Source organism: Psittacula echo, assembly GCF_963264785.1.
Source record: "Psittacula echo genome assembly, chromosome: 6".
NCBI classification, from domain to species: Eukaryota; Metazoa; Chordata; class Aves; order Psittaciformes; family Psittacidae; genus Psittacula; species Psittacula echo.
Genome location: NC_137743.1, coordinates 50,808,214 through 50,832,103, shown reverse-complemented (window position 1 = coordinate 50,832,103; position 23,890 = coordinate 50,808,214). Strand labels below are relative to the sequence as shown.

The following is a 23,890-nucleotide window of genomic DNA, read 5'->3' as shown; positions in this document are numbered from 1 at the left end:
TTGCTTTAGTACCCAAAATTTCAAACAGAACAGAACATAAAGTATTTACCAGACACATTTATATCAAGCCACTCATCAGTATTACAGCAAGATCCTCCACTTTCCTTGAGAGAAGTGAACGGTTCGATTGACATTATATTCCCATGATCTAATTCTTGATGGCATTTCTCCTTTTCCTGTATTTGTATAGTTCTGTTTGGGTCTTCTATATCTATGAAATCATCACTGAAGTCTTCACTCAAATCAATTTTTTCAGAGGATGACAAAGAAGATATAGATATTTCATCTCCATCATCGCTCATACACATGACTTTTGACCCATGTTTTCCCACACTTTCATGCAAACCCTCATCAGATTCTGTTCTTTGAGCATTGCTCTCTATAACACTGTTTTTCTCAATTGTTCTGTTAATATCTGTTGACGTTTCAGAATTCTCCATGATGCACGTGTCAGGAGTTGTCCTTTTGTTGCTATCGATATTTCCCACAAATCGCTGCCGAGCAGGCTTCAGCAGAGAAGGCCGACTTAACCTGTATCCAAAAGAAGGTGCTGACCCAGATCCATTTGATAGTGGGGGCTTCTTTGAACAAGGGGTCGACATGCCAGAATAGGGTCTGGCAAATCCATACTTCATAGGTTCATTTCCATTGGGTACATCCAACTGACATGCATTTCTTGGCAATAAAGTTGACCTCTGAGATGTCCTGGCAGCTAGATTTTGAGTATGATAAGGCCTTGTAAGATCCACAGCTTTATTAAAAGAATGTGACCTGGTTAAAGATGCAGTGGGAAGGAAAGAATTCTGCATGGAATGTGAGAAACTTTGTGATCTTACCATTTTTTCACAGGAAAAACCCTTGCTGTTGTCTGTAGATTGTGCCAAGCCTTCTCCTGAACTTCTCCTTGTGGAATTGGAATTAGCTCTAGGTCTCTGCAAACCTACCACCATCCTATTTCCATAAAATCCATTTAAATGGGATTTTGGAGCACTGAGTCCGGAATACAAGGTCCTTCCTGACAGGGTACCTTTGGCAAATTTTGCTGAACTAGAGAGTCCAGGCAAAGACTTTGGGTTTAATTCCTCAGTAGAAGATACAAACATATTGGTTTCTTTTGCTGCTTTTGATGTAACTGAAGCAGTACTGTTCAAACCCACCCTGAGCACATCATTACACAATGCTCCTTGAGACTGAGAATACTTCTCAGAATCAATTAATTTTTCATTACAGTTATTTCTAGAGTTAGTGTCTCTCCCATTTTGATCATGAAGTTGGTATTTATTTGACTTTTTCCAGTTGAAAGAAAACGAAGACATGTGAACGGTACCATTGTGCTTGCTGAAACTTTTGCCACCATTATTCCCTGCTAAACTAACAGCTGTCCCATTTGGCATAGGTTGCAAAACACTTCCTGAAGTTTTTGTTCCATATTTTGGTAGCCTGGAAACCAAGGATGTCCTGATTTGGTTTTTTTCTTCCATGAGCTATGGGGCACATTGATCCTTACAGGGTGCTTGAATCTAAGGAAAAAAAAAAAAAAAAAAAGTCAAAACCCCAACAATATCAGGCCTGAATCAACCACACATTAAACAGAATAATTTTATATACATTTGCATCTATAAATTTACTACATTCCTGTGCCTAACTCTACCGGTATGGTGATACAAACTAACATGCAAATTTTGTGAACTCCAGAGAAATACCAGTCACCAGCAGTTAGCTGGCAGTAATTGTTATTCAGGTCACACCCAGCCCCCAGCTTCCATTCTCTAGATAAGCTGCCCTTTATTAATTTTTTTTTTTTTTCCCCTTCCCTTAGAAATCTATAAAATAAGCTTAAAAAGGGATTGGGTTTGTTGTTGGGTGGGTATTTTGGGGTTTGATTCATCCCCCCCCATTCACCTATTTTGAGCAGTAAACTGAATTTTTCAACTGTGTTATGATTATTAAATTACTTTGTATTTTAAAAAAAAATCCTACAAATACAACATAGGACAAATCTGTGGCCAGCAATATAAAACTGCAAAAACTATAATCTAAAACCTGACTAAGAGCTAATGTTTGATTGGTTTTTTCCCCCTCCGGTTTCCCCAGTGTCTGTGGTATGAGATACAAAAATGATCATTTACCCTCACCACAGCATTATTGTTCTAGATCTTATTGATGTCCCAAATTCAAGATGAATATTCCTAGGTAGCTTTTCCTCTCTGAATGGAAACTATAGTCTATTTTGGTCATTATCTTATTCACGTACAAACTTCAGGTACACAGCAACAGTTGCTTTAGATCAGTGTTAGTGAATTCCAAAGTTTTACTTCTGTGCGGCAATACATGAACACATCACCCTAGCTACAAGAATATGAAATAAGGCGGCAATCACAGCATGCACACACTCCCTTGTACCTTGAATTTCACTCCTGTAAACGTGATTTGGAGTACAGAAACTCCACTACATTCTTTAATGAATATCTCAACTTACAGTCATGTCATTTTGGTCTATTTTGTATTATTTTATAAAGCCATATCTGCTTTATAGACATGTCTTTTGCCTTCCTTTGTTATACTGCTCTTTGTTTCTTCCTCCCTCATCTACCTATCCATCCTACTATTTGGACAACGTCTGTACCACCCTTTTCTACAGTACTTAGTCTGTTGTTTTGCCTGGTTATACAATACAAACAACCTGTCTAACTGTTATTATTAAGATTTGCAATTCACACAAGGTCTTGAGAAGTCCCCAAGTTTCAACGCCGCATCTTAAGACAAGTTTTGTGTTAAATTGTCTATTTGCAAGACCAGGTTTCTGTTTTTTTTCCAAGACAGTTGTAAAAGAATATTGCTTCTGCTAGCCCATACTTGATGTTTTATCAGTTCCACTTGCTGGTCCTATAACAGTGTAAAGACATAGTCATTCATACATTATTTCCTGAAACTATTATCCATGTTTCTCTTTTCACAGACCTACACACAGCTGGCAGGACTGAAAAAAAAAAAAAGTAAAAAAAAAAACTTTTTAAACCACAACAATCATGATGAGAATCAACAGACAGCAAGTAACATTATACTTAGTCAAAGTATGGAAAATATCTTGTGTAACAGCAAGCATTACTTTAAAGTGAGTCACTTCCCAATCTGCAAGACCTCACAAAGTAACACTTAAGATAGAAATCAAAGTGGCCTTAAATTCATGCAAACTAAGTACCCTTAGGATTTTGTAAATGAACAGGATGCCCCAGAGCTGTACTTCTCTAAGTAGATCTACATTAAAAAGATATGAAGAGGAACACAGACACATGGCTATTTAGGGGCTTCTATATAATGAAAATATCAGAATCCACACACTACAACTGGAGTGCATTTCCATTTAGAAAGACACAAATCCAAAGTTACCAAAAAATTCTTGGACACCAGAGGCACCCTCACCTGGGTGTATAAAGCAACACAAAGTTTGCCCCCACCACTCCCTGCAACAGCAAATTGTTTAACTCATTATACATAAGTGCCTGTATGTGGATTGAGGTGTTTAATGTTAGACTTCTCCCCAAAACACTATGATGAACATCGACTAAAAAAAAAAAAAAAAAAAAAAAAAAATCACAGCAAATCAGTCATGTATTTGTAACCATAAAGGACACTTGCCTACAGTGTACCCATATACCTTGCAAATGAAAAATCATTATGCTTTAATATCAAATGGCAGATATTAGTCAAATATATACAGTGAAGGCAATAAAGTATACCTTTTCTAAAAAAGAGAAAAAAAAAACAAAACCATGCATTAAAAATGGCCTTTAATATCTTGATGAATTCATTCAAAACAAGCGTTATACTGGGTAGACATCAAAAGATATCCCAACTCTAACAAAAATCTTCAAGTCTCAAAGAAATCTTCCAAATTAAAAAAAGTTAAATTAGAAAGCTGCTAATTTAACTTTCATGCTTTATGGATAATTCCCATTTCACATCTGTCTACCATCTTTTAGGTGACTGTAAAATTTAAATGAGGCCATTTAATTAGATTACTTTAATCCTCCACCAAATGCTGCAAATTGAACTTGAAAAGAAGACCTTTCAGTTCTCTAGGAAGGGTGCTCCCTCATTTATCCTTGATTAGGGAAAGACACAGCATTATCTTCAAAAGTGTACTGATTGCTTAAAACACTTCAGATAATTAAATTAAAAAGACAAGTAATACTTGTCTGTGTTTTATTAGCTACTTACATGTAAGTACTATCTCATCTTTTCAATTCTAGGTTGCATTTGTTTCCTTGAAATAAAATGACACCAAAAACAACACCAAAACTTAAAAGTATCGTGTCTGGAAGATGTTTCCTTTCCCAGAAAATGGGAAATTAAATTCTCTTAAACATCCTCAATCTTGACATATATTTACTATTAGAAATAACACTACCCTAACCATTACATTCCTTTATCCAGCAGCACAGTACCTGCAACGTATAGTATGATTTCTACATTCAACAAAACTCAGGTTCAATATAATTTAAGTTGTAGTCTGCTGTATTATAAAGAAAATTGAAGTATTTTTAGACTTTAGCAGTCTATAGATTTTTTTTAAAACCAATCTTTTAGGAAATGAGTCTTGTATGTTTTGCCTTGGGAAATACATTATCTAGTGCACACAAGTCTAATCAGGAATTAAGCTAATTATAAACACCCAAGCCTTACATACAAATCCAGGGAAAGGAATTAAACCCACAGACCCTCTCTGAAGTATAATCTAAGTTAACTGAAAAACTGCTACATCCTTACCTTCAAGGATATTCAAGATCCTGCTTATAAGCAAAAGGATTCATTGTTTCTCTTCTTTGTGCTTCCTGCATTGGATTATTTACACCTCAACAAGCTCCTCCAATGTCAGTGCCAACTAGCAAACACAACATTCACTTTTACTTTGTTCACAGTCTGTTTCAACACCACCAGAAAGGCAGCTTCCTATATATCTGCTCCTCAGCAAAGTTTAGCTTTGTATCTGAAACTCCACCCTACACATTTTGGAATTATTATTACAGCAGAAGACAGCTTAAGGTTCCCACATTTTAGTGTTTGAAAACCTTAAAATATTGTGATCCCTATGATCCACACCACCGGATTGCTAAACAGCATTTTCAAGTTCCAAACAGATTACTCTGAGTGGGACCAAACTCCACTCCCACTGTCACAGCAGCATGGAATAAACAGCTGCTGGATGAAGCGTATCTGACAGACTGGCAGCAGATGAGCAATTCTGCAGAACTATTGCTATGCCAGTGTCAGATGTATGCTTCATTATTTTTCTCGATTTTAAGACCACCTAAGCAGAAATATTGAGTAGCTAACTTAAGACGCTTTCCTTAGAGCAATTTCCTTCCCAGTGTGAATAATATTTCTCTTGAGGCAGAGACAAACTTAAAGTAACAGGATTGATACATTTGCAACAACCCTCTTATAACAGGATTGTGCTGGAAAACCAAGATAGTTACCACCACCTTGCTGCTTCTGGATAACAAAAATGGTACTTTCATGTAGGTCTGTAAGAAGCTGGCAACTACAGAGGTACACAAGCTTCCTTATCTACTCCCAAAAAAATTATGCCCATCATTGTCCGTATTTCAGCAAACACCAATTATTAATCAGGTTCTGGGTGGGTTTTTTTGGGGGGAGGGGGGAACAGGATTTGGTGTGGGCAGGCTGACAGAATAACTGCTATGAAGCTCTGTTAATATTTCTGCCATTAAGTACTTGATGTCACTGTTACATTCTAAATGAAATTTTAAAATGGGCAGTTACGTGAAAATACCTTATTTATACCAGTATAGGGAGGTATTGAATTACAAGGGAAAATACTGCAGGGAGGACCTTGCAACAGATGCAGCAGAAAGCTTCTTTAGTAAGTACTTAGGAACACTGCAAGATGCTAGCACAGCTGCAAGCCAATTTTCAGCCTTAACAGGTCCACAGGAACTTACAACCTGAAAAAAACTGGCATGAAATCTAGCTAGCAAACACCTGCTCTGAACAGGACAAGCTCTGAAGAATTGAAGATAATGAATTCTGAGGAAATTGTATATGTTGTACGAGTTAAACCTTCTGAGTGATTAGACTTCTGACAGTTTACAACTGTCAGATTCTTTTGTGTTGCTTACCCTGCACAGATTGGCTCCAGTTAAAAAAGCTGCTTTCTCTCAACTCCAAGATCCAGTAAGATTTATCAGCTCTGCAGCAAAATCTTTCCTTCCTTTTCCTGTCTTCAGTGTCTCTGAAACACTTCTGTCAAATGAATACCCAATGCTTTATGAAGTCATCCATGAATTTTACTGTCTGTTCTATATCCAATCTGCATAGTGATTAATACTAGCTTCTTTAACAGTCTATTCTTTGAAGGTACCATAGTCATAACATATGACACTCAATGCCTAGTATACCTTATCTCTGAAATCATCTTGTTCTTCTGTATTTGAAGTTTACAGATTACGTTCCCAGATCTCAGAGAGCTTAGAGGTAACACTTTTTCTAAACTTCCCCTTTCACACTTAGATATGCTGATGTTCTACCCATTTGTAACAGTTTGATCCACAAACACCAATCAAACCAGTTTATCCAAGCTGCTGTTGTGCTGAATTTTATTTACTCTCAGTCAGAAGGCAGTAGATCAAGGAATATAAGCAGAGCATGATAATGTATAGAGAGAAAGAGAGAAAAAGACAAAATAAGAGATAAGGGTTTCTGTATTTCTAACATTGGACAGTATCTGTAGTCAATACAGCAAAAAACATGACATTCCTTACAATCTTTAAAGGTGGTGTTGTTCATCAGAATAGGGCTTCCTGATGCTTTCTAAGGCTAGAGGACACAAGCACTTACTGGAGAAAAAGAAATAGGGAAATTCAGCTGTCTTTGTAGAAGGCAGCTACCAGAATACTTCCAAAATCAAAAACTCCATCCACATCCCTTACGGCCACACTCTCAATTCACTCTGACATAATGCCATTTACATTGAGTATCAGGCACCTCAAGGAAGAAAAACGGGCTAAGTGCTCTCTGCCCAGAACATATGCTTTGTGAAAACTTGCCCACTTGACCTTTCCTTATTAATAAAATAGAGCCTATACATTTCAAACCCCAAATTTTTACATCAAAAAGGTTGGAACAAAACAGGATTTCAGTTACAAAACCCTTAAGATTTTTTTTTTTTCTTCAATAAAAAGTCATGCAAATTTTAACTACAAGCAAGGTCTTCAGTAAGGTTTCTCATACAGGTAAAATTTGTCCTGATTTCTGGCATTCTTACGTGCGTAATAAAGCAGAAGGGAGGAAACGTGCAGATGCTTAGCCAGTAGCCAGCTGCAGCAAAACAGCAGCTTCAGGGGAAAAAAAAAAAAATAAAAAATAAAAGAAGATGGAAGAAGATAGCTGGTGGCAGGGCTATATTACTCTCAATAAAAGAGAGTATCAGGGTCACCAAAAAGGAAGAAACAGACTTGAAACAGTGTATTCTCACATTTCTCTTAAGTGTTAATAGAGGTTATTATAGTTAATTCAAAAATGAGACATGAAATGCAACAACACTCTTTTCTGCATTAGTGCTGACAGCCTAACTTTTCTCAAGGAGAGAGGTCAGCCAGCAACTGGAATAAAGCACTGCTGAGGCACGACTCTCTGAAGCTGCCAATCATCTGATGCATCCTCCTGGGAGAAATGAGCAATTCCCTCTTCAAAGAGAGGGAATTTGTGGCTTCTTGCCACAGCAGAGACAAAACATAGGTCTATCCTGACTCAGTTAAAATTCTGGAAAATGCCTTTTGTAAGAACTAAATGCGGCTCAGACAGTGGTGGACACGGGGTTTTCCTGAAGTTCCCTTTTGAGCATTCTTCCAATCACTCATCTAAATGCAGCAGATTCTATCTAGTTAATAAACTATTAATAACATGCACTATAAATATCATGCACTTCCTGCATAACCACTTCTTCAAATCACAAGATTCAGAACATGGTAAGGCTTTCACTGGAAATCCAGAGAACACAAGGTGGAGCTGACAAAAAACACTACATAAAGTCTGCTGATTCCAAGGAACAGAGAACAGCTTTCAAAGCACTGTAAGAGGCAGACGGGATAAATTGTAATAAATCAGAAGCAGAAACAACAGATGTAATCATGACTAATATACCTCCAATGCAGAAACACTCCAGTGAGAAGGAATTATGTGGATTATTTCATTTGTTATGTTGCAGAAGGAACAGCCTTCTGTGAACAGAACGAATTCAACAGATTCACCCTTAGCAAGCAAGTCATGAAGACCAAGCTTCTTAACAGAATAGCTTAACAGCTCTTAAAACAGCAAAAAATGTATTATTCTCAAAATCTTTGTTGGTGAAGAGATATAAAGAGCCTGTATTTGCTCCAATTCTTTGATGACATGATTCAGTTTAAATTGTTACCAAATTTTGAAGGATAATAAAGAAAAAGTGGAAAAACAAACTAAAAGACATACATTATGTGTCTGTCTTACAGATCTAGTGCTCTGCAACCTAAAGACAAAGTCACAGCTACAGAGAACTAAACTATTACTCAAGCATTATTATCTCCACAAAGAAAACTACTGTGTCTATAAAGCACATCTACATTACTCTCCTATGCCATTTTAACACTTGGTTGTATTTGTCAGGATTTTAATCCTGGAAGATAACCCATAATTGTGTATACGTATGCGTGTGTTTACATACATATCCAAAATACTCCGATCTTTCCCATCTGATGTAGATAGCTGCCTTTCAAGGAAAGTTTTAAAGCTGACATTACTATATTTTTATCAAAATGGCAAAATAAATCTTATGCTGTAGTTAATATTGACTGAATAGTCCCAAACATCAACTGCAGTCTAGAATACAAGCTTTCTAGAAGGGACATGGTAGGTGTCAATCTCTCCTTTCAAAAATTCATGATTATGTCAGCACCAAAACAATCGACAGCAGAAACACCCCACTGCTTTTGCTGAAGGTATTATTCCTCCAGCAACAGCATTTCACGTTGGCAAATTCAATCTTCCAGAAATTTATTCTTACAAAACAGATTAATCTGAGTTCAGACATAAAAGTAATGTCATTCTGCAAATGAGTAGAACTACATGCTGTTGTCTGCCAAATATTTCACTTAAAAAGAGACGATCCTCCCGTTTCTCTCAGAACTCAGCATCACCAACTGACTCAAACACCCTACTCCCATCTCTTAATTCTACTATGAAAGACTTGCCTTGCTACTGTTCAGTAACAAACTAAAGAGTCAGCTTTCAGTTACCGTTTTCTGCTACTTAGTAATGCATGCTACTGGAACAGGATTTTCTTGCTGATAACAGGCAGGCTGGAAGCCAAATGAAACTTTGAATACAACTTATTATAAATGGAAATATATTTTTTGAGACTGCCACCTTGTCCATCCTACTCCTCTACTTTGTTTATTCAACTGATGTAGCTTCTCCATCTAAGAACACTGACCTGTCTTGAGCTGAAACTGACTTACAATAGTACAAAGAGATATGGTTCAATATATTTTTGTATTGATGATATCATGACTAATGTCAGAAACAACACTACTTGTCTGAACCACTGCTAAACAGTTTACCTATGCAGATATACCTTAAGATTAAGAATTCCCATTAGTTTAAATCTGCAACAAGGCTATGCTTACCACTAACACGTAAGATCTTGTTTTCTCTCCAGCTATACCTTAAGATTAAGAATTCCCACTAGTTTAAATCTGCAACAAGGCTATGCTTACCACTAATACATAAGATCTTGTTTTCCCTCCAGCCACACATGCTCATTCTTTCCACCACTGCGTGAGGAAGAATTCTGGTTATAGGTTAAGCCGAATGACAAGCAGAGATAATTGAAGGAGACTGCGTGTTATTCATAAACTTGCTGGTACTGAGAAATCTTTAGTAAGCCTGAAGAGGTTCACAGGTGATAATTTAGCAAGACTAGACAAGATGAAGCAGAAGGAAGATAGAAGAAAATAGTTCTGGGAATTTCTTTTCTACATATTGCCAATGTTGTTTCAACATAGTTTTCAGAAGATCACAATCTTGGGACAAGAACATGTCAAACCATCAGCCCCTGATGGACTAAAAAAAAAAAAAAAAAAAAAAAAATGCATAAAAAAAATAAGAAAGAAAGAAACTGACAATGAAAATCTTTAAAACTGGTTTGGATCATGGCAATTCAACATCCAGATTCAATTCTCCAGCTCAGCCCTCAGCCATACAGTTCTAGCAGCCAACCTTATTCTAAAGGTAGATGATCTTTTGAGGTCCCTTCCAACCCTTGGGATTCTGAGATTCTGTGAAAGGTGATGAATAAAAGTCACACTGTTACCTGTGGTAGCCTTAAAAAAAAGTGCACCAGGAAGAGAATGAATGGGGCAAGCATAGAATGTGACCTCTTCAATTTTCAACTACTTTCAATTCACAGGATTTCTTGAGTTTTACCTAGTTTGTTTAGGAACCCTCCACAGATCTCTCCTTTGCTATCTTGTCCAACCTGTTCTTGAGATCCCAAGTTTTTTCCATCCATGATCACCTTAAGCACAGAATTCCAGAGCCCTACTAATAACTCTTTTGAAGATTATTTCATTGCCTTGCGCAGATTCCTGAGGAAAACTACTTGTAGATTCCCTGCACTGGAAGAACTGGCCACTTATTTCTGCTCTCCTTGCTACCAAACATACCAGTTATACTGATCAGTTTGGTTTATATCTATATGCTTTCAAGAAGACACTGGATTACTTGTATTCTTTGAAGTGAAGTTTGACTTCTCTTCAACATTCACCCTTAAGCAAAAATACTGCAGACATATACTGGCACATTACAGCTTTTGGTTGACACTTATTGTTGGCTTATTGTTGAACCACACCTTCAAAGTACTACTTGCCTGCTACTGAAGTTAATTTCAGTAGTGCTGGACACCTACAGCTTCTGCTTATGATTTAATTGCTATAAATTTGTTCCTAATCTCAAAACCAAACTCTCTTAAAAATATTTCAGTACCAAACAACTTTGCAAGTTCACCACAGCATGATAAATATCAACATATTTTGTAACCACAGACTAGCAACCTTCTGCAAGTATTTTAAAGCGTGTTTTAGTATTTTCTTACTGATTTTCTGATACACAGTTTTATCTATATATACCTACCAAGGTTAGTTTTCTACAGTATGGAAGACGCATACTTGTTACAGCCTCACACATCTGCAATTGAAAAAAAGATTCTCAAAGAAACTGACACATGTAACTTCAGTTACTAGTGACAGTTTGGCCACAGGATCATTTTCTCCCACATTATCTTGCAGTTACAAAGAGACAGTCATTTGTGCTTATATTCCACTTGAATTTAAAGGAAGTTGATATGTATCATGTTTTGTTTAATCAAGATCTCAAAATTAGTCATGATAAAGTATTTTTATAAACTACCATTTTAGAGAGCTTGCATGACTGAAGGATCTACATACAGATGGACTAGGATTTTTCCTTAAACTGTTTACTTATGGACAAGGCTACGTAGGAGTACAGATTCTGCTCCTTTTTTCAAGTGTCCTGTTACTAACAGCAGTAGCCTTGGCCTTGTCAAGTTCCTACCTATGCAAGGTTGGTTATCAAGATGAAGGTTAGTTAAAAAACATAGCTTCCCCCAAATAATCTAAAATACTGATCACCACATCTGTGTAATAATTTCATCATATAACAAAAAATGCACTTAAGTAAAACCTATCTTTAATATGATTCACAAAAAGAACATGAGTTGAAGATCACACAAATTAACATTGTGCTCACATCTCTATATCCATCTAGACAAGATTCCAGCTGAAAGTACACATGATATTGAGTCAAGAGAACTCAGGGTGTTCAGCTCTCCCTTGACACTTTGCTTATCTTGTGCTGTGTGTGTCACAAGCCATCTAGCTAATTAGCCTAAAAGCACAGTTCTTCTGCTTCAGGGAATGAATTCAGGAATTGTTTTCAATTTAAGGGTTATTCCAGATCTATAACTTGTTCAACCACCCCATAAAAGTAAAACCTTACCAGCCATTTTCCTCTGGCTAAAAAGCCAAGCCTCCTTGCAGCGAAAACCCTGCCAACATTACCCATACTTCTGCTTCAATCAAAGCCAATAAAATGCACTTTGCAGCAGGCTACTTCAACTCATCACAGACTAAGTGCTCATGAAAATCCCAGCAATCTGTAGTGAAAAAGGCATTTCACTGAGAACTTGTGACAGCAGCTCCCCATGTGACCAGGGATAAGCATTTCCTAACCCAAGAAGACTTTCTTGCTTCACTTACTATAGAATATTTTCAGAACTGCTCCAGCTGAATCCCTCCTTTAGAATACAGAATAGCTAGTGAACAAAATCCAGATCTCTGCAAATCAAGCTACTTTTGATCAAGGAAGAAACAATATTGTCTGAATGCCTTCCAAAACCACACCTATTTGATAGAAGCTTAACAGTGAGATGGATATGTGTCCCAGAGGTGTGAAGAAATGCAAAGACCTACAGTGACTAGCTAAACATCAATTCTAGAATAATTATTTTAATGCTGTTGGGATTTTATTGTAACAGACATGCATTCAGATCTCCAGAGAGGTACATAAGCTTTTTTTATTGCTCCAATTGAAACACAATACAAGATTTTAAGCCTAATTATCAAAAGTATCATTAGTATTTTGATCTTCTTAGTATCCCTGGTGGCACAGAATTTAATCCTGCCTGAAAGTTTCTAATTAAGAAGATGGTGCTGGTGTTTACACTTCCAAATAGCATCTAAAAGAGAACACCACAACAACTGCTGCAACTGGCTATCTTTTATTCCTTCATCTGTCTTCCATTTTCAGAGATACACACAGTCTAATAATTTTAGGCTAGCAGTGTTCACCTTAAAGCTGATGGCATGATGGCTTTTTATCTAGAGAGCCAGTGCCAACACTTCTTTGTAACTGGTTTATTCCAAATAACCAATCCCTCTCAAAGGATGATCAGGTCCAAAAGTAATAGGTTTTACTCCACTGAGCTTTTACATGAACAGTACCATTAAATGGGATTACTCATTAGTATAACAATATAGTAAATGAGATCATTATGTTAATTGACATAATTATTATTAATTTTTTCTAAATTCATATATATTATTACTTCACTTCAAAAACACAAGGTACTATAGTGGTCAAAAATATCAAATATGAAATCTTCTAAACCTGAAATATTTCTACTATTTAAACAGCTTTACAATTAGAAGACAATACTGAACTGATTTTTGGAGCCCAAATACTGAGATTTCTGTAATGAAAAGTACTAACTGTGAGCAAAAATAACTTCAACTTTAAAACATTTTTTCTACTTTAAGTTCTATGTTAAAGTAGGTCCTTGGTTAACACTCAGGCAGCTGTTTATTACTAATTTTCCATGTCAGGCCATAACCTCTTCAGCTTGGAAACATTAAATTCAAAATGGGCCCTCAGAATTTTGAGTTATACGATCATTACACGCATAAGAAAATATCTGTCAATTGTCATTCAGTATCACTAAAAAATGTAAATATTTACTGCCTCACATTAATGGGATGAAAAGTTTTGTATTTTCAACAAGTCCACAAGAGATTTTTTTATAATTTCACATAATACTTAAAGTGGTTCTCAATTATAAGAACATAGCAAAATGAGACCTTAGATCCAACTTAATTTTGCTTTTAATACCTTCATAATGAAAAATTCTATTTTGCATCAAATTGGGACTCAAAGCCCACAAACACCAGGAACAAACACACTATAAATATGAAGCATGAATCCTACAAATTGAACCAATTCCCTTGAAAAGCAGTAAACACCTTTATACCACATACATCTGGAGAGAGTACTGGATCTACAATCCTTTCTTTAATTTGTTGTCTGGCCCGGACAGTAATGCTTTGCTACAGCTTTAAGTTCCCACTCAGTTTTGCTTTCTTTAACTGAAGATAAACAGCTCGACTTCCTCCAACTCAAAGTTAAAGGCTGAAGCTGCCTACGTTTCATTGTGTGTCAAAGTACATTTAATAGAATACAGTGATAACAGGACGCTCTGGGTGACGACTGCAAAGTCTTGGCGTCATTAGAGCGAAATCATCATACATAACATCCCCTTGTCGTTATAATCGAAATCTTTACAGATTACAGCTAAATTAGATAATCAACTTTTTTTCTTCTTCTTCTTCTTCAAGTGTTGTCTATGAACAACCACATTCTGGGTACTTTTGCTTCTTCCCCTTTTTTGGGCTACAAAGAGATCTTTGCAACCACGGCCTTCAGTAGCTAGTTCCCAATATACCTACAGGTATCTCTTACTAAACAGTATTAAAGGACGCATAAACGACTGCAAAGCAGGAACCGAGGGAGGAACCCAGCGGCAGGCCTTGCCAGATTGCCTTTAACCTCCAGGATCAGCGTAGCTGACGAAGCCGAGCGCAAGCCCGCCGCACAGCCAGCCCGGCTGGCACCGCTGCGAGCGCCCTGCCATCTGTGAGAGGCCACACGTGTGGCACGGCTCGCAGCCAGTGGCACTGCGGAAGCCTCAGCTGACATTCAGGCCCCCAAAAAGGTGAAGGCTGTGCCCGGCAGGGACACACAGGAGGCGGCAGCCCCGCCCGCCCTTTCCCAGCCTCCTGCGGCCTGCGCGGCCGGTGATGCTGCAGCATCCTCTGGCCGAGGCGACAATCCCAGACCCAGCGGATAAGGGGAGGCGGCGGGGCAAAGGGAGGAAGCAACGACCGCTCCCCCCGTCGGCGCCGACCAGAGGACCCCCAGCCGCGCAGCCCACCGCGAGAGGAAGGGGGAAGAGCGACGGGAGGGCGCCGCGGCTAGCACCCCCGCCGCCGCCGCCGCACTCACCGCCGGGACGGGCGCAGGCCTGCGCTGTCGCCTTCTTGGGCAGGGCCGCGACGCTCTTCACCCCCAGGTACCGGCCGCGCACCGCCCCACCCCGCCCCGCCCAGCCCTGCCCGCGGTGGGAGGGCCGGCACGCGCAGCTCAGCCGCGCATGCCCCGGTGGCCGTGCCGGCCGCCTCCCCACGCCCCTCCGCGCCCCCTCGGCTCACCCTGACGTCAGCGCGGCTGGCACCGCCCCTCGTTGCTGTCCGTTAGGCCGCTGCGAGGGCGCGTTCTCATTTCAAACGGCTCACGTGGCGGGCTGCGGCGGGGCTGGCGGGGAGCGGAGCGGAGCTGTCAAGGACATGGCGCCTCGGCCGTGTCCCCCGGACCGGCTGTGGCAGCGCTGCCCGCGCGCTGTGTCTGTTGCCCGGGGTGTGCAAGGCCGTGAGGCCTGCGGGCTCGCTGGCTGCGTTTTACACTGTGCCCTTACAGTTGGTGTGCCCATTGATGGAAACAAACGTGATTGGTGGAAGTATTGCAAGTGTTCTGGGACACGGAGAGTACTCACAGGGGAATGGGGCCTCAGCAGCTTCGTGAAAAGCCTGGAAGGACTCTTGCAGTCAACAGCGACAGGGAAATCCACAGGAGACTAGGCTTTCTCCATGCTAGGGCTCATGGAAGGACTTGAGAGTTTGATTTCCTCCAATTTCCTGCCTGTGCAAGGAGTCTGAAGGCACTGACAATATCAGGAACTTACACGAGGTTCAGGAAGTTATATGCGTGTGGTTACATGAGACGGTTCAGGATCATTTCACTCAGTTTTTATACCACAGTGCTTTTCCTAGCCACCTGGGTGCTTGTTTGGGGCTTGTGTTTCAGCATCTCCCATGGTTTGGAACCTTCATGTATACAGGAACCTTTTGGCACCCATATTGCTCTGCTTCAGCTTTAGATTTCCAAAGTTTCATTTTTCTCAGAAGTTCTGACTGCGAATATTTACACATTTTTGGCTGCCTGCTTTACCAACCCTCCCAGAGGAAGAAAGCTGTGCAGTAGCTCCAGGCTATGTTCATGTAACAAAAACCCCAACCACCGCGTAATTGATAAGTATCATTTGCCACACCTCTTGACTGGAAGTTGGGCACACTGCCAGGGTGTAAGACCTGCTTACAGAGGCCAGCCCGGGCACTGCCTGTGCCTCCTCACCTTTCTAGACACAGGGTGTGAACACTCCACTTGTTCTGTGGATAGTCAAAAAGCCTTTTGTAACAAGTAAGGGAAGGAGAACTGAAGCGTTTGTATGTCCTTTTGCCTGAGCTCCAATGGACCAACAACGTCAATGCATTTATTCTCAGAACAATCTGAAGCGTAATTACTCCCCTGTGGTACAGGAAGAAAAAAAAAAAAAAAAAAGAAAGAAGCAAGGAGAGAGATTAAATCTCTTGCACAAAGCTAAAGAGACACCAGGGCCAGGAAATGAACTCAGATTTCCTGAGTCAGGCGTCACTGCTTTAACCACACAATCATCCTTTTTTTCAGTCATTCTCAGCTTCTGAGCATTAATGGGAACACCAACTGCATTAGCACAGGATCAATTTTCCCTACTCTGTTAATCAGAATGACTTCACTGTTCCCACTGATATTTTCTCCAACAAACTTTCTTCTCCATTTCCTTCCCAGAAGTAGAAGAAATTATATTGCACACTCACTGGGAAGGTGAATTGTTATTACAGACTCATTAGGAGAGCCTTAAATTTCCTCCCACTGCCTTTCTGCAGGCATTGACAGGTATTTCTTCAACCCTAATACCTCAAGCATCAGCTCACAAAGCTCGTAATTTTATTATCTGAAAATAATTCTGAAACAAAACTCTAAAAAGAAAGCTATGTATAAAAGAAGAAAACAACACAGAGATTTTTTTAGGACAGATTTGAGAGCCTCCATTATCTGTTTCAACTTCTAACAGATGTCTACAGTGCTTATATAGCCTCAAGACTCAGATCCAATCTTTAAGCAGAATACATAGCTTTTGCAAAATAACTTCAAAAAAGGAAGCATTGCATAGACAACTCAGCTTCTAACTACTTGAAAGATAGTAGTAAAAATCCTACCAAAATATTAGACACTAAGATCTAGTGATGACCAAGTGCAGTGTATTATCAGTTTAATATTTGATATGTCTGCAGCTTGAGGACTTTACATTTCATTGGTTTTATAATCAACTGATTTAAATGGACTTTACGTTACACTGGAAAATGGACTAGAAACCTGTTTTACCCACTTCACTTACTGATTTAGCATTGCACTGCCTCCAAAAACCAGAGACAAAGCAACAGGTAACACCAACCACCAAAGGACCTCAAAAATCATTTAATTCCAACTCCTCTGCCATAGGAAGGGACACCTTCTGCTAGTCCAGGTTGCTCAAAAGTGCTGTCTAACCTGGCCTTGAACACTGCCAGAGATGGGGTAGCCACAATTTCTTTGGGCAACCTGTGCCAGTTCCTCACCACCCTCATTTCAAAATATATCATTCTGTAAAATTTATTCATTGATGGGTATCAAATATGAACTGTCATCTCTTTTCTTAATCTGTCTCTACAAATAGCTCTTTTATTAAGGAATACATCTTTTATATTTTCCAAGTTTTAATTTGACACTAGAGTCACTGTCTCCGGAATTAACTATTTATTTTTCGAGTTCTCGTACTTTTTAAACTACACAAGTAATTTCATTTTTGTACTACCTTAAAATTGTGTACTAAAATGACTATGACAAATGGATGAACTTTACTGAGATAACAAAACAAAACAATGGGCTAAAGTGTGAGGTGTCCCTGCCCATGGCAGGGGGCTTGGAACTAGATGATGTTAAGGTCCTTTCCAACCCTAACCATTCTATGATTATATGATTATATGATGTGCAAAAATACTTACATGACTGTGCTCATATGTGTGTATATGTATTCTTTCCATGCATGATGTCCACAGATAACTAAACGTTGTACCATTCTGCAATAAATAATTGGGTAAAAATAAGATAATTAATAGGAAATTCTGCTTGGTGCAAGTTGAAGTCTTTACAATGGTTCTCTATCACTGCATCTTCTTTTGTGTATGTATGGAAAAACAGAGATAAGCTCAAATTCATTTTACTGAAATACATGATAACCTCATCTCATTTAAGACTAAGTAAGTCTTGTATTTTTCCTAATCATTTGTAAAAGAATCCAAGTTAATTACTTGAGCATTTGATACCATTTTAGGCATTAGTGATCTATCTACCACTTTTTAAATAGTATTTAGATAATATTTAAAGAGGATACTATTTAAATGAAGAACTGCTCATTACCAGTTGGCAGCTGCTTCCTTATTTAAATAATTGGCTCAGATAAAGACAATGCTGATATATTTAAAGTTTTGGTTGAGTGAATGATGAACTGACCCATCTTACACTTCTCCTTTCGGAGAACAGATTTTTTGGGGGGGTCTTGTTTAAGTCAAATCTTCTTCTGAGCATTGCTTAAAGAATACTGAAGTATCAGTCCAGGATGTCTGTTTTTAAAATCCCATAATGTATTAATCTGTGGCATTGCTGACATCCAGAGATGCTCAAAATGTATTATGCTGTCTCGTCATGTGGTTAAAAACAGTGAAAGTCACAGGCCTAAACTACTCTCTCATTTTTAGTATTTCCCATGTAAATGAACAAGTGGGCAGGACCTTTCCTTTCTGACCCTCCGTCTCAAGGCACATGTACCAAATGTAAGTTAAACTCATGTAGATGAAGATCAGTGATTGACATTACCCTTTCTTTACCCTGGCTTTGCTATGGTAGAAATAGCCTGGATCAGTTCAGTAAAAATCTGCTACTAAAATCTGCCACTGAGCAATTGTTACACCTTGTTGCTGCTGTCACCCTTTCTTCTAAGGGCTGACCATGCATGATGCTCCAAAACACTACTTTAGTGTAAATAACTAAGTAGGTCTTAATTATTTAAACAGACTAGTTGAACTATTTGAGCAGTCTAATTAAAGCTACTTCATGAAACACTGCCAATTTTTTCCTGCATATGTTCATTGGCCCTATTCTGACAGTGCATATTGCCTTTACAAAGTAAAGTAATACAAATGCCTAACATTTCCTTTTATGAGAATTCTGAAATATAAATAAAAACTCTTATTTCAGCTTCATTTACAGGTGTGGAAATTATTTCCTTTAGTGTAATTAGAAATTATACTAAATCAGGCCAGGTAAACATTTTTGTTGCATTTTATAACTGAAAGTTTGACTGATAATCTCAGAACTCAAAAAATAGCCTTCTGCTAATGACACTTTTATAGAAATTTATCTGTCTAGAGTGTTTAGGATATTTTATCCGTGAAGTCATCATTCAGTTACACAACAGAAAAAATAACAGGCTTATGTTTCTAATAATTTAACAGAGTGAAAAAAGTTGACTGGAATTCAATGAATTCCCAGTAGAATTCAGTAAAAACATTAAAATATATTTGGCATTGTATGGTTTAACTTTATGTAAGCATTGTTACAAAGGATCCTGTTTTAAATAAAACCTAATCCTAAACTGATGTGGGTCACTTGTATTCTTTCTGATTTTCTTATTTAATAATATTTCAAATACAAGTGTCCTTAAAATGTTAAACAAAGATGAAATGCAGCCTTTTTTGTTTGTATAGCTACTGTCCTCCATTTTACAATATGATTATAGTTTATAATCCTGAGATTTGCAGAAGTATTAATCTACTTATAAGCAGGACAGGACACAGTGGGTAATATAGTAACAGAGCTATTCATATTAAGAAATAAAATGTAAAAGGAAAGAAAGCATATCGAAAAGAATATATACAGTTAGAGCATCAGATTTATGTGTTTGTTTTCATTTGACTGCTCAAGGTGCATCATTCATATGAAGATAAAACTGTCAGCATTACTCAGCACTTGGAAGGGAAGAACCATTCAAGATCCATTTGAGTCTTGTTCAAAACAACATTTAGAAATTATGACCGATACCTGGATGGTGTGGTGACTAAAGACTTCTACATGCTGTTAGCACACAAATAAATGCAATATGCAGAGTGCAGTTGTTCATTTATACCTCCAATGATGAGTCTACTTTGAACTGACAAGACAGCTGAGACACACCAGTTTGATTCTGTAATATGGGGAGAGATTATATAAGAAAGATAAGACAGATAGAATTACAGATTAATTGCACCTTCCTTTCTTAGGGAAAATTCCCATTGACTTGGGAATTATATGAAAATATATAGTAACTGAAATTGTTAAATGAGATGCTTATGCATCCTATAAGGAAGCATTAATGAGTAAAATGTATCCTCTGGTCAATTTTGTTATCTCCTTAGCAGTGCAGATAGAGAGCAGGGATCACAGAAAATAAAAATAAAAAAAAAAAAAAAAGGAAAAAAAAATCCTGCCCATTAGCTTTGATTCAAAGGCATTTTGGCCACAGCAACCTGAAACGGTGAGGCTATAAATGCTCCTGGGCAGTTGAAAGAACAGCTTAGATTCTTGCCTGATAGATACTGATCATATTCCACCTCCTTGAGCTTGGTTCATCTCTCAGATATCCCTGCTGGCCATACACCACAGGACAGTCCTTGCCTGAGCAGTTAGTTTATGGAGCAGTTGTATGTTGTGCAGGATTCCAGCTTGCCAGAAACTGGCACAGGGAGTACTTCACACTTTCTCAGATGAAATGTTAAATCATTCTTATTTATTTCATCCCAGAGAGGATCCTTTTAAGGTGAAGTGTCCATTTTCTGCGTCTTGATGCATAGATGAAGCAGGCCGCAGAAAGGAATTACCTCAAAGGAAGTAATACTGTTTCCGTGAATACTACTTCAGTCATATTATTTACTTTCAATTAACTTAAAGAAAAATACAAGCAGACTGCTGTAGTAGCGAACAGCACTTTCAGAATACAGCTCAGTATTTAAAAAATAGTTTTATCCATGTATATATTTGACACTAATCTTTCTTGTCTGAACATGTGAAAGCATCAGAAGATAAAATACAAAAGCTGAAATTCCATTTTTCAGTAATTAATTTTAAGTGATTATTTTCAGTATTAAATGACAATGAAAAACAAAGAGCTCAAAGATGCAGATTAAAAGTTGCATCTTCTTTTCAATTTTGCACCCGGCAGTAACATTTGCACTGGGAAGAAAGTCAACCTTATCCAAAACTATGTATGTGACAAATCAGTAATTAGCGGACTATTTCAATGCTGCACAGGAACATTAAGGACAGTAACAATATATGCTCAAAATCATAGTTGCTTGGAAAAATCATTATATACTATCTTGGAAAATGTTTTATAAGGATTTCTTTCTCTTTTGTATTTATTCTCTCCTTTTTTATTAGCTCTAGTTACTCAGGAAAGCACTGCTTTATATATACATGCTCATGTGAGTAAAATATATTTATATAAAATGCAATTTTTACATATACCTTAATATACCTGTATGTATATATATCTGTATACATGTATGCATATATATGTGTGTGTGCCTGTGTGTATATACATAAGCAAAGTTGTTCTAGGCAGTGGGAATCATCTGGAGAATATAAATGGACAGCAACCCTGGGCTGTTGGAGATTATTTATTAATTTATACAGATAGAGATTAATTTCTCCATGTCACTAGTGATCACCCCTCCAAGTGGGGTTTGTTAGCCCATCTCAGCATAGGCTGGAGGATCAGCTATCAGTCTGGCTCCAAGATCCTTCCTTAACACTGCATCTCTCTGGAAACTGGTTTCAAACTCAGATGCAGTTTGGTTGAATGAATGTTAAGTACTTGCTTTCCTGTCAGGTTAGAAAGCTGGATTCTCACAATGTCAAAATAGACATTTTATTCTTACAAGGTGGCACCTGCCTCTGATTCATGGACTTCTGAAGGCATTATCCCAAGAGATTCTGTCAGATTCCTGAAATACTGGCACCAAGAGATTCAGTCATTGCTCTATCTAGTAAGGCACTTCATAAGGTTCTTGTGTACTTTTAAACTAGGAGATGTTGAAGGTATTTTTCTTTGAGTTAAAAATTACTATCTGGAGATGGCAGCAAGAAAGAGGCAGAACTATTTTGGAGATGGATGCAATAAATAATAATGGGTATGCTTTAGATGGTCACAAGGCTCAAGGACAAATTCTAAACAGCATGACTCTGGCTTTTTAATGGCTAAAAATACATCTTCAATCTACATTGTGAAATGGAAAATGCTGGCAGACAAAAAGTTACATGCAGAATTGCAACTGAGTAAAACTGCTGCTCTTTCATTCTCAGTATAAAGATAGCTATGAAAAACATTCTGTGCTCTAGATCCTTTGAAATCAAGGAATTCCCAGTGCTATTCAAACATTAATATATCCTCAGAATGTTTTAATAGAGTTAAGGCTTCTTCTAATTAATTTTAAATAAAATGAGGTATATGAAGGTGCCAGGATCAAATTGGCAAGGTAGTGGCAGGGACAAAGCTGGGATCCACCATTCTTCACTGTCAGATGAGTATATTTAGGATTGAACCATGCAATACCCTGTATAAAGTCTGTCCCATACCAAACTGGTGTAGAGAAAGAACATAAAATGCAACACACTGAATGTAAGAAAGCTTTAACAGTTACAGCTGCAAATACATCAAGAAATATTTGTGGATATTCATCCAAATGTTGATAGCTAAAACAGAACTTCTGAACAGAGGTTCAGGGAGTCTCAAAGGTGCAGAAAAGGGACAACACAAAAAAACTGTAGCATATCTCTTTAGTGAGCATGCAGTTGAAGTGCGGAACTAACTCAGACTGAAGTAATGGACATAATGAAAATATTATTAAATGATAAACTTACAAAGAATGCACAAATAGGTGGATAAGCTTTTAGGGAATGTCTGTCTTTCTTCTGTCCTTTAACATAATTGTAAACTGTAGTTGATTGGAAAAAAAATTTACATGTCTGTTGAGTTGGAATTTTAATGCTGTATTTTTAATCCATTGCAATCATTTTCAAGAGCAGTACGATACTCTGACAACAAGACCCTCTAAGTTGCAGAAAAAAGTGAGGACAGATATTTTAGAGAATTTAATCAGAAATAAAATGACAGCTGCTAGGTTTGAGTATATCTATAGGTATAGAGGCAACCCTCTTAGTAAGAGAAGATCAAGTCTCATGAAATACTGAAGAGAGAAGTAAAAAAAATAGGCCTGCCATCTTCCCCTGGAGTGGTGAGAGTCCCTACTTTGCACTCACTTCATGCTGCTTTTAATTCCTCACGCTAATACAGTGGCATCCCCTAGCTAGATAGATACACAAGGGTATCACTGGGGAGATTCAATTACGGTCTGTAAAATTGTACACCTGAGGCCAATTTTAAGTACTTAGCTAAATATATAGTTAGCATAATCAGTGAATGAATTAAAGTGTATATATCTGATAGAAACATAATGGGGTTTAGATCTGTTTTCTAAATAATATGTTTATAGGTATATGTTTATGGGTACACATCAATCTCATAGTTTGTTTGTCACTGAATGACTAGGTGCCATTGCATGAATCATGGAAGTACGTTATCATTTTAAATTAAGAAATGCTTACCTGGCAATTTTGGGACATTAGAGTCCAAGGTTACTGGCTTTTTAAAAAAGCTTAAGGTATGATCTGCAGTCCTGTGTGACACTTCCAGTTCTGTGCTGATCTTCCAGGTACAAATTATAGATTCAATATCAGTTTGGGTAATATTTTATTTCAAATATAATTTAAATTAATTCATTCTATAAATATGTTTTCTGTAGGTTCAGGATGGATATGCAAATGTTTACCATCCTCAAAAGCTTTGGCCTTAAACACAATGAACCTACAGAATTATTTCATATGTTAAAGTGGTCCCATAAATTTTTAACATTAGAATTTTGGTAAGGGGTATACAGGAATACTTTTTTTTTTTTTTCCCTCGCATCTTCAACAG

The 23,890-nt window shown here is 37.8% G+C and overlaps 1 protein-coding gene across 4 annotated transcripts in view; it reads right to left on the bottom strand.

The window, feature by feature from the left end:
* Positions 1 to 15,004, bottom strand: part of CCSER2 (coiled-coil serine rich protein 2) — a 71,149-nt gene extending 56,145 nt beyond the window's left edge. For 3 of the 4 annotated variants that reach the window (XM_080621440.1, XM_080621442.1, XM_080621443.1), the window contains exon 1: positions 50 to 1,850. In XM_080621440.1, the coding sequence (XP_080477566.1) occupies positions 50 to 1,481 (1,432 nt within the window). In that variant the 5' untranslated portion in view covers positions 1,482 to 1,850. Of the gene's footprint in view, positions 1 to 49; positions 1,851 to 14,910 lie in introns of those variants that run through there. The other variant, XM_080621441.1, reaches the window with a different exon arrangement.
* Between the last annotated feature and the right edge of the window lie 8,886 nt (positions 15,005 to 23,890).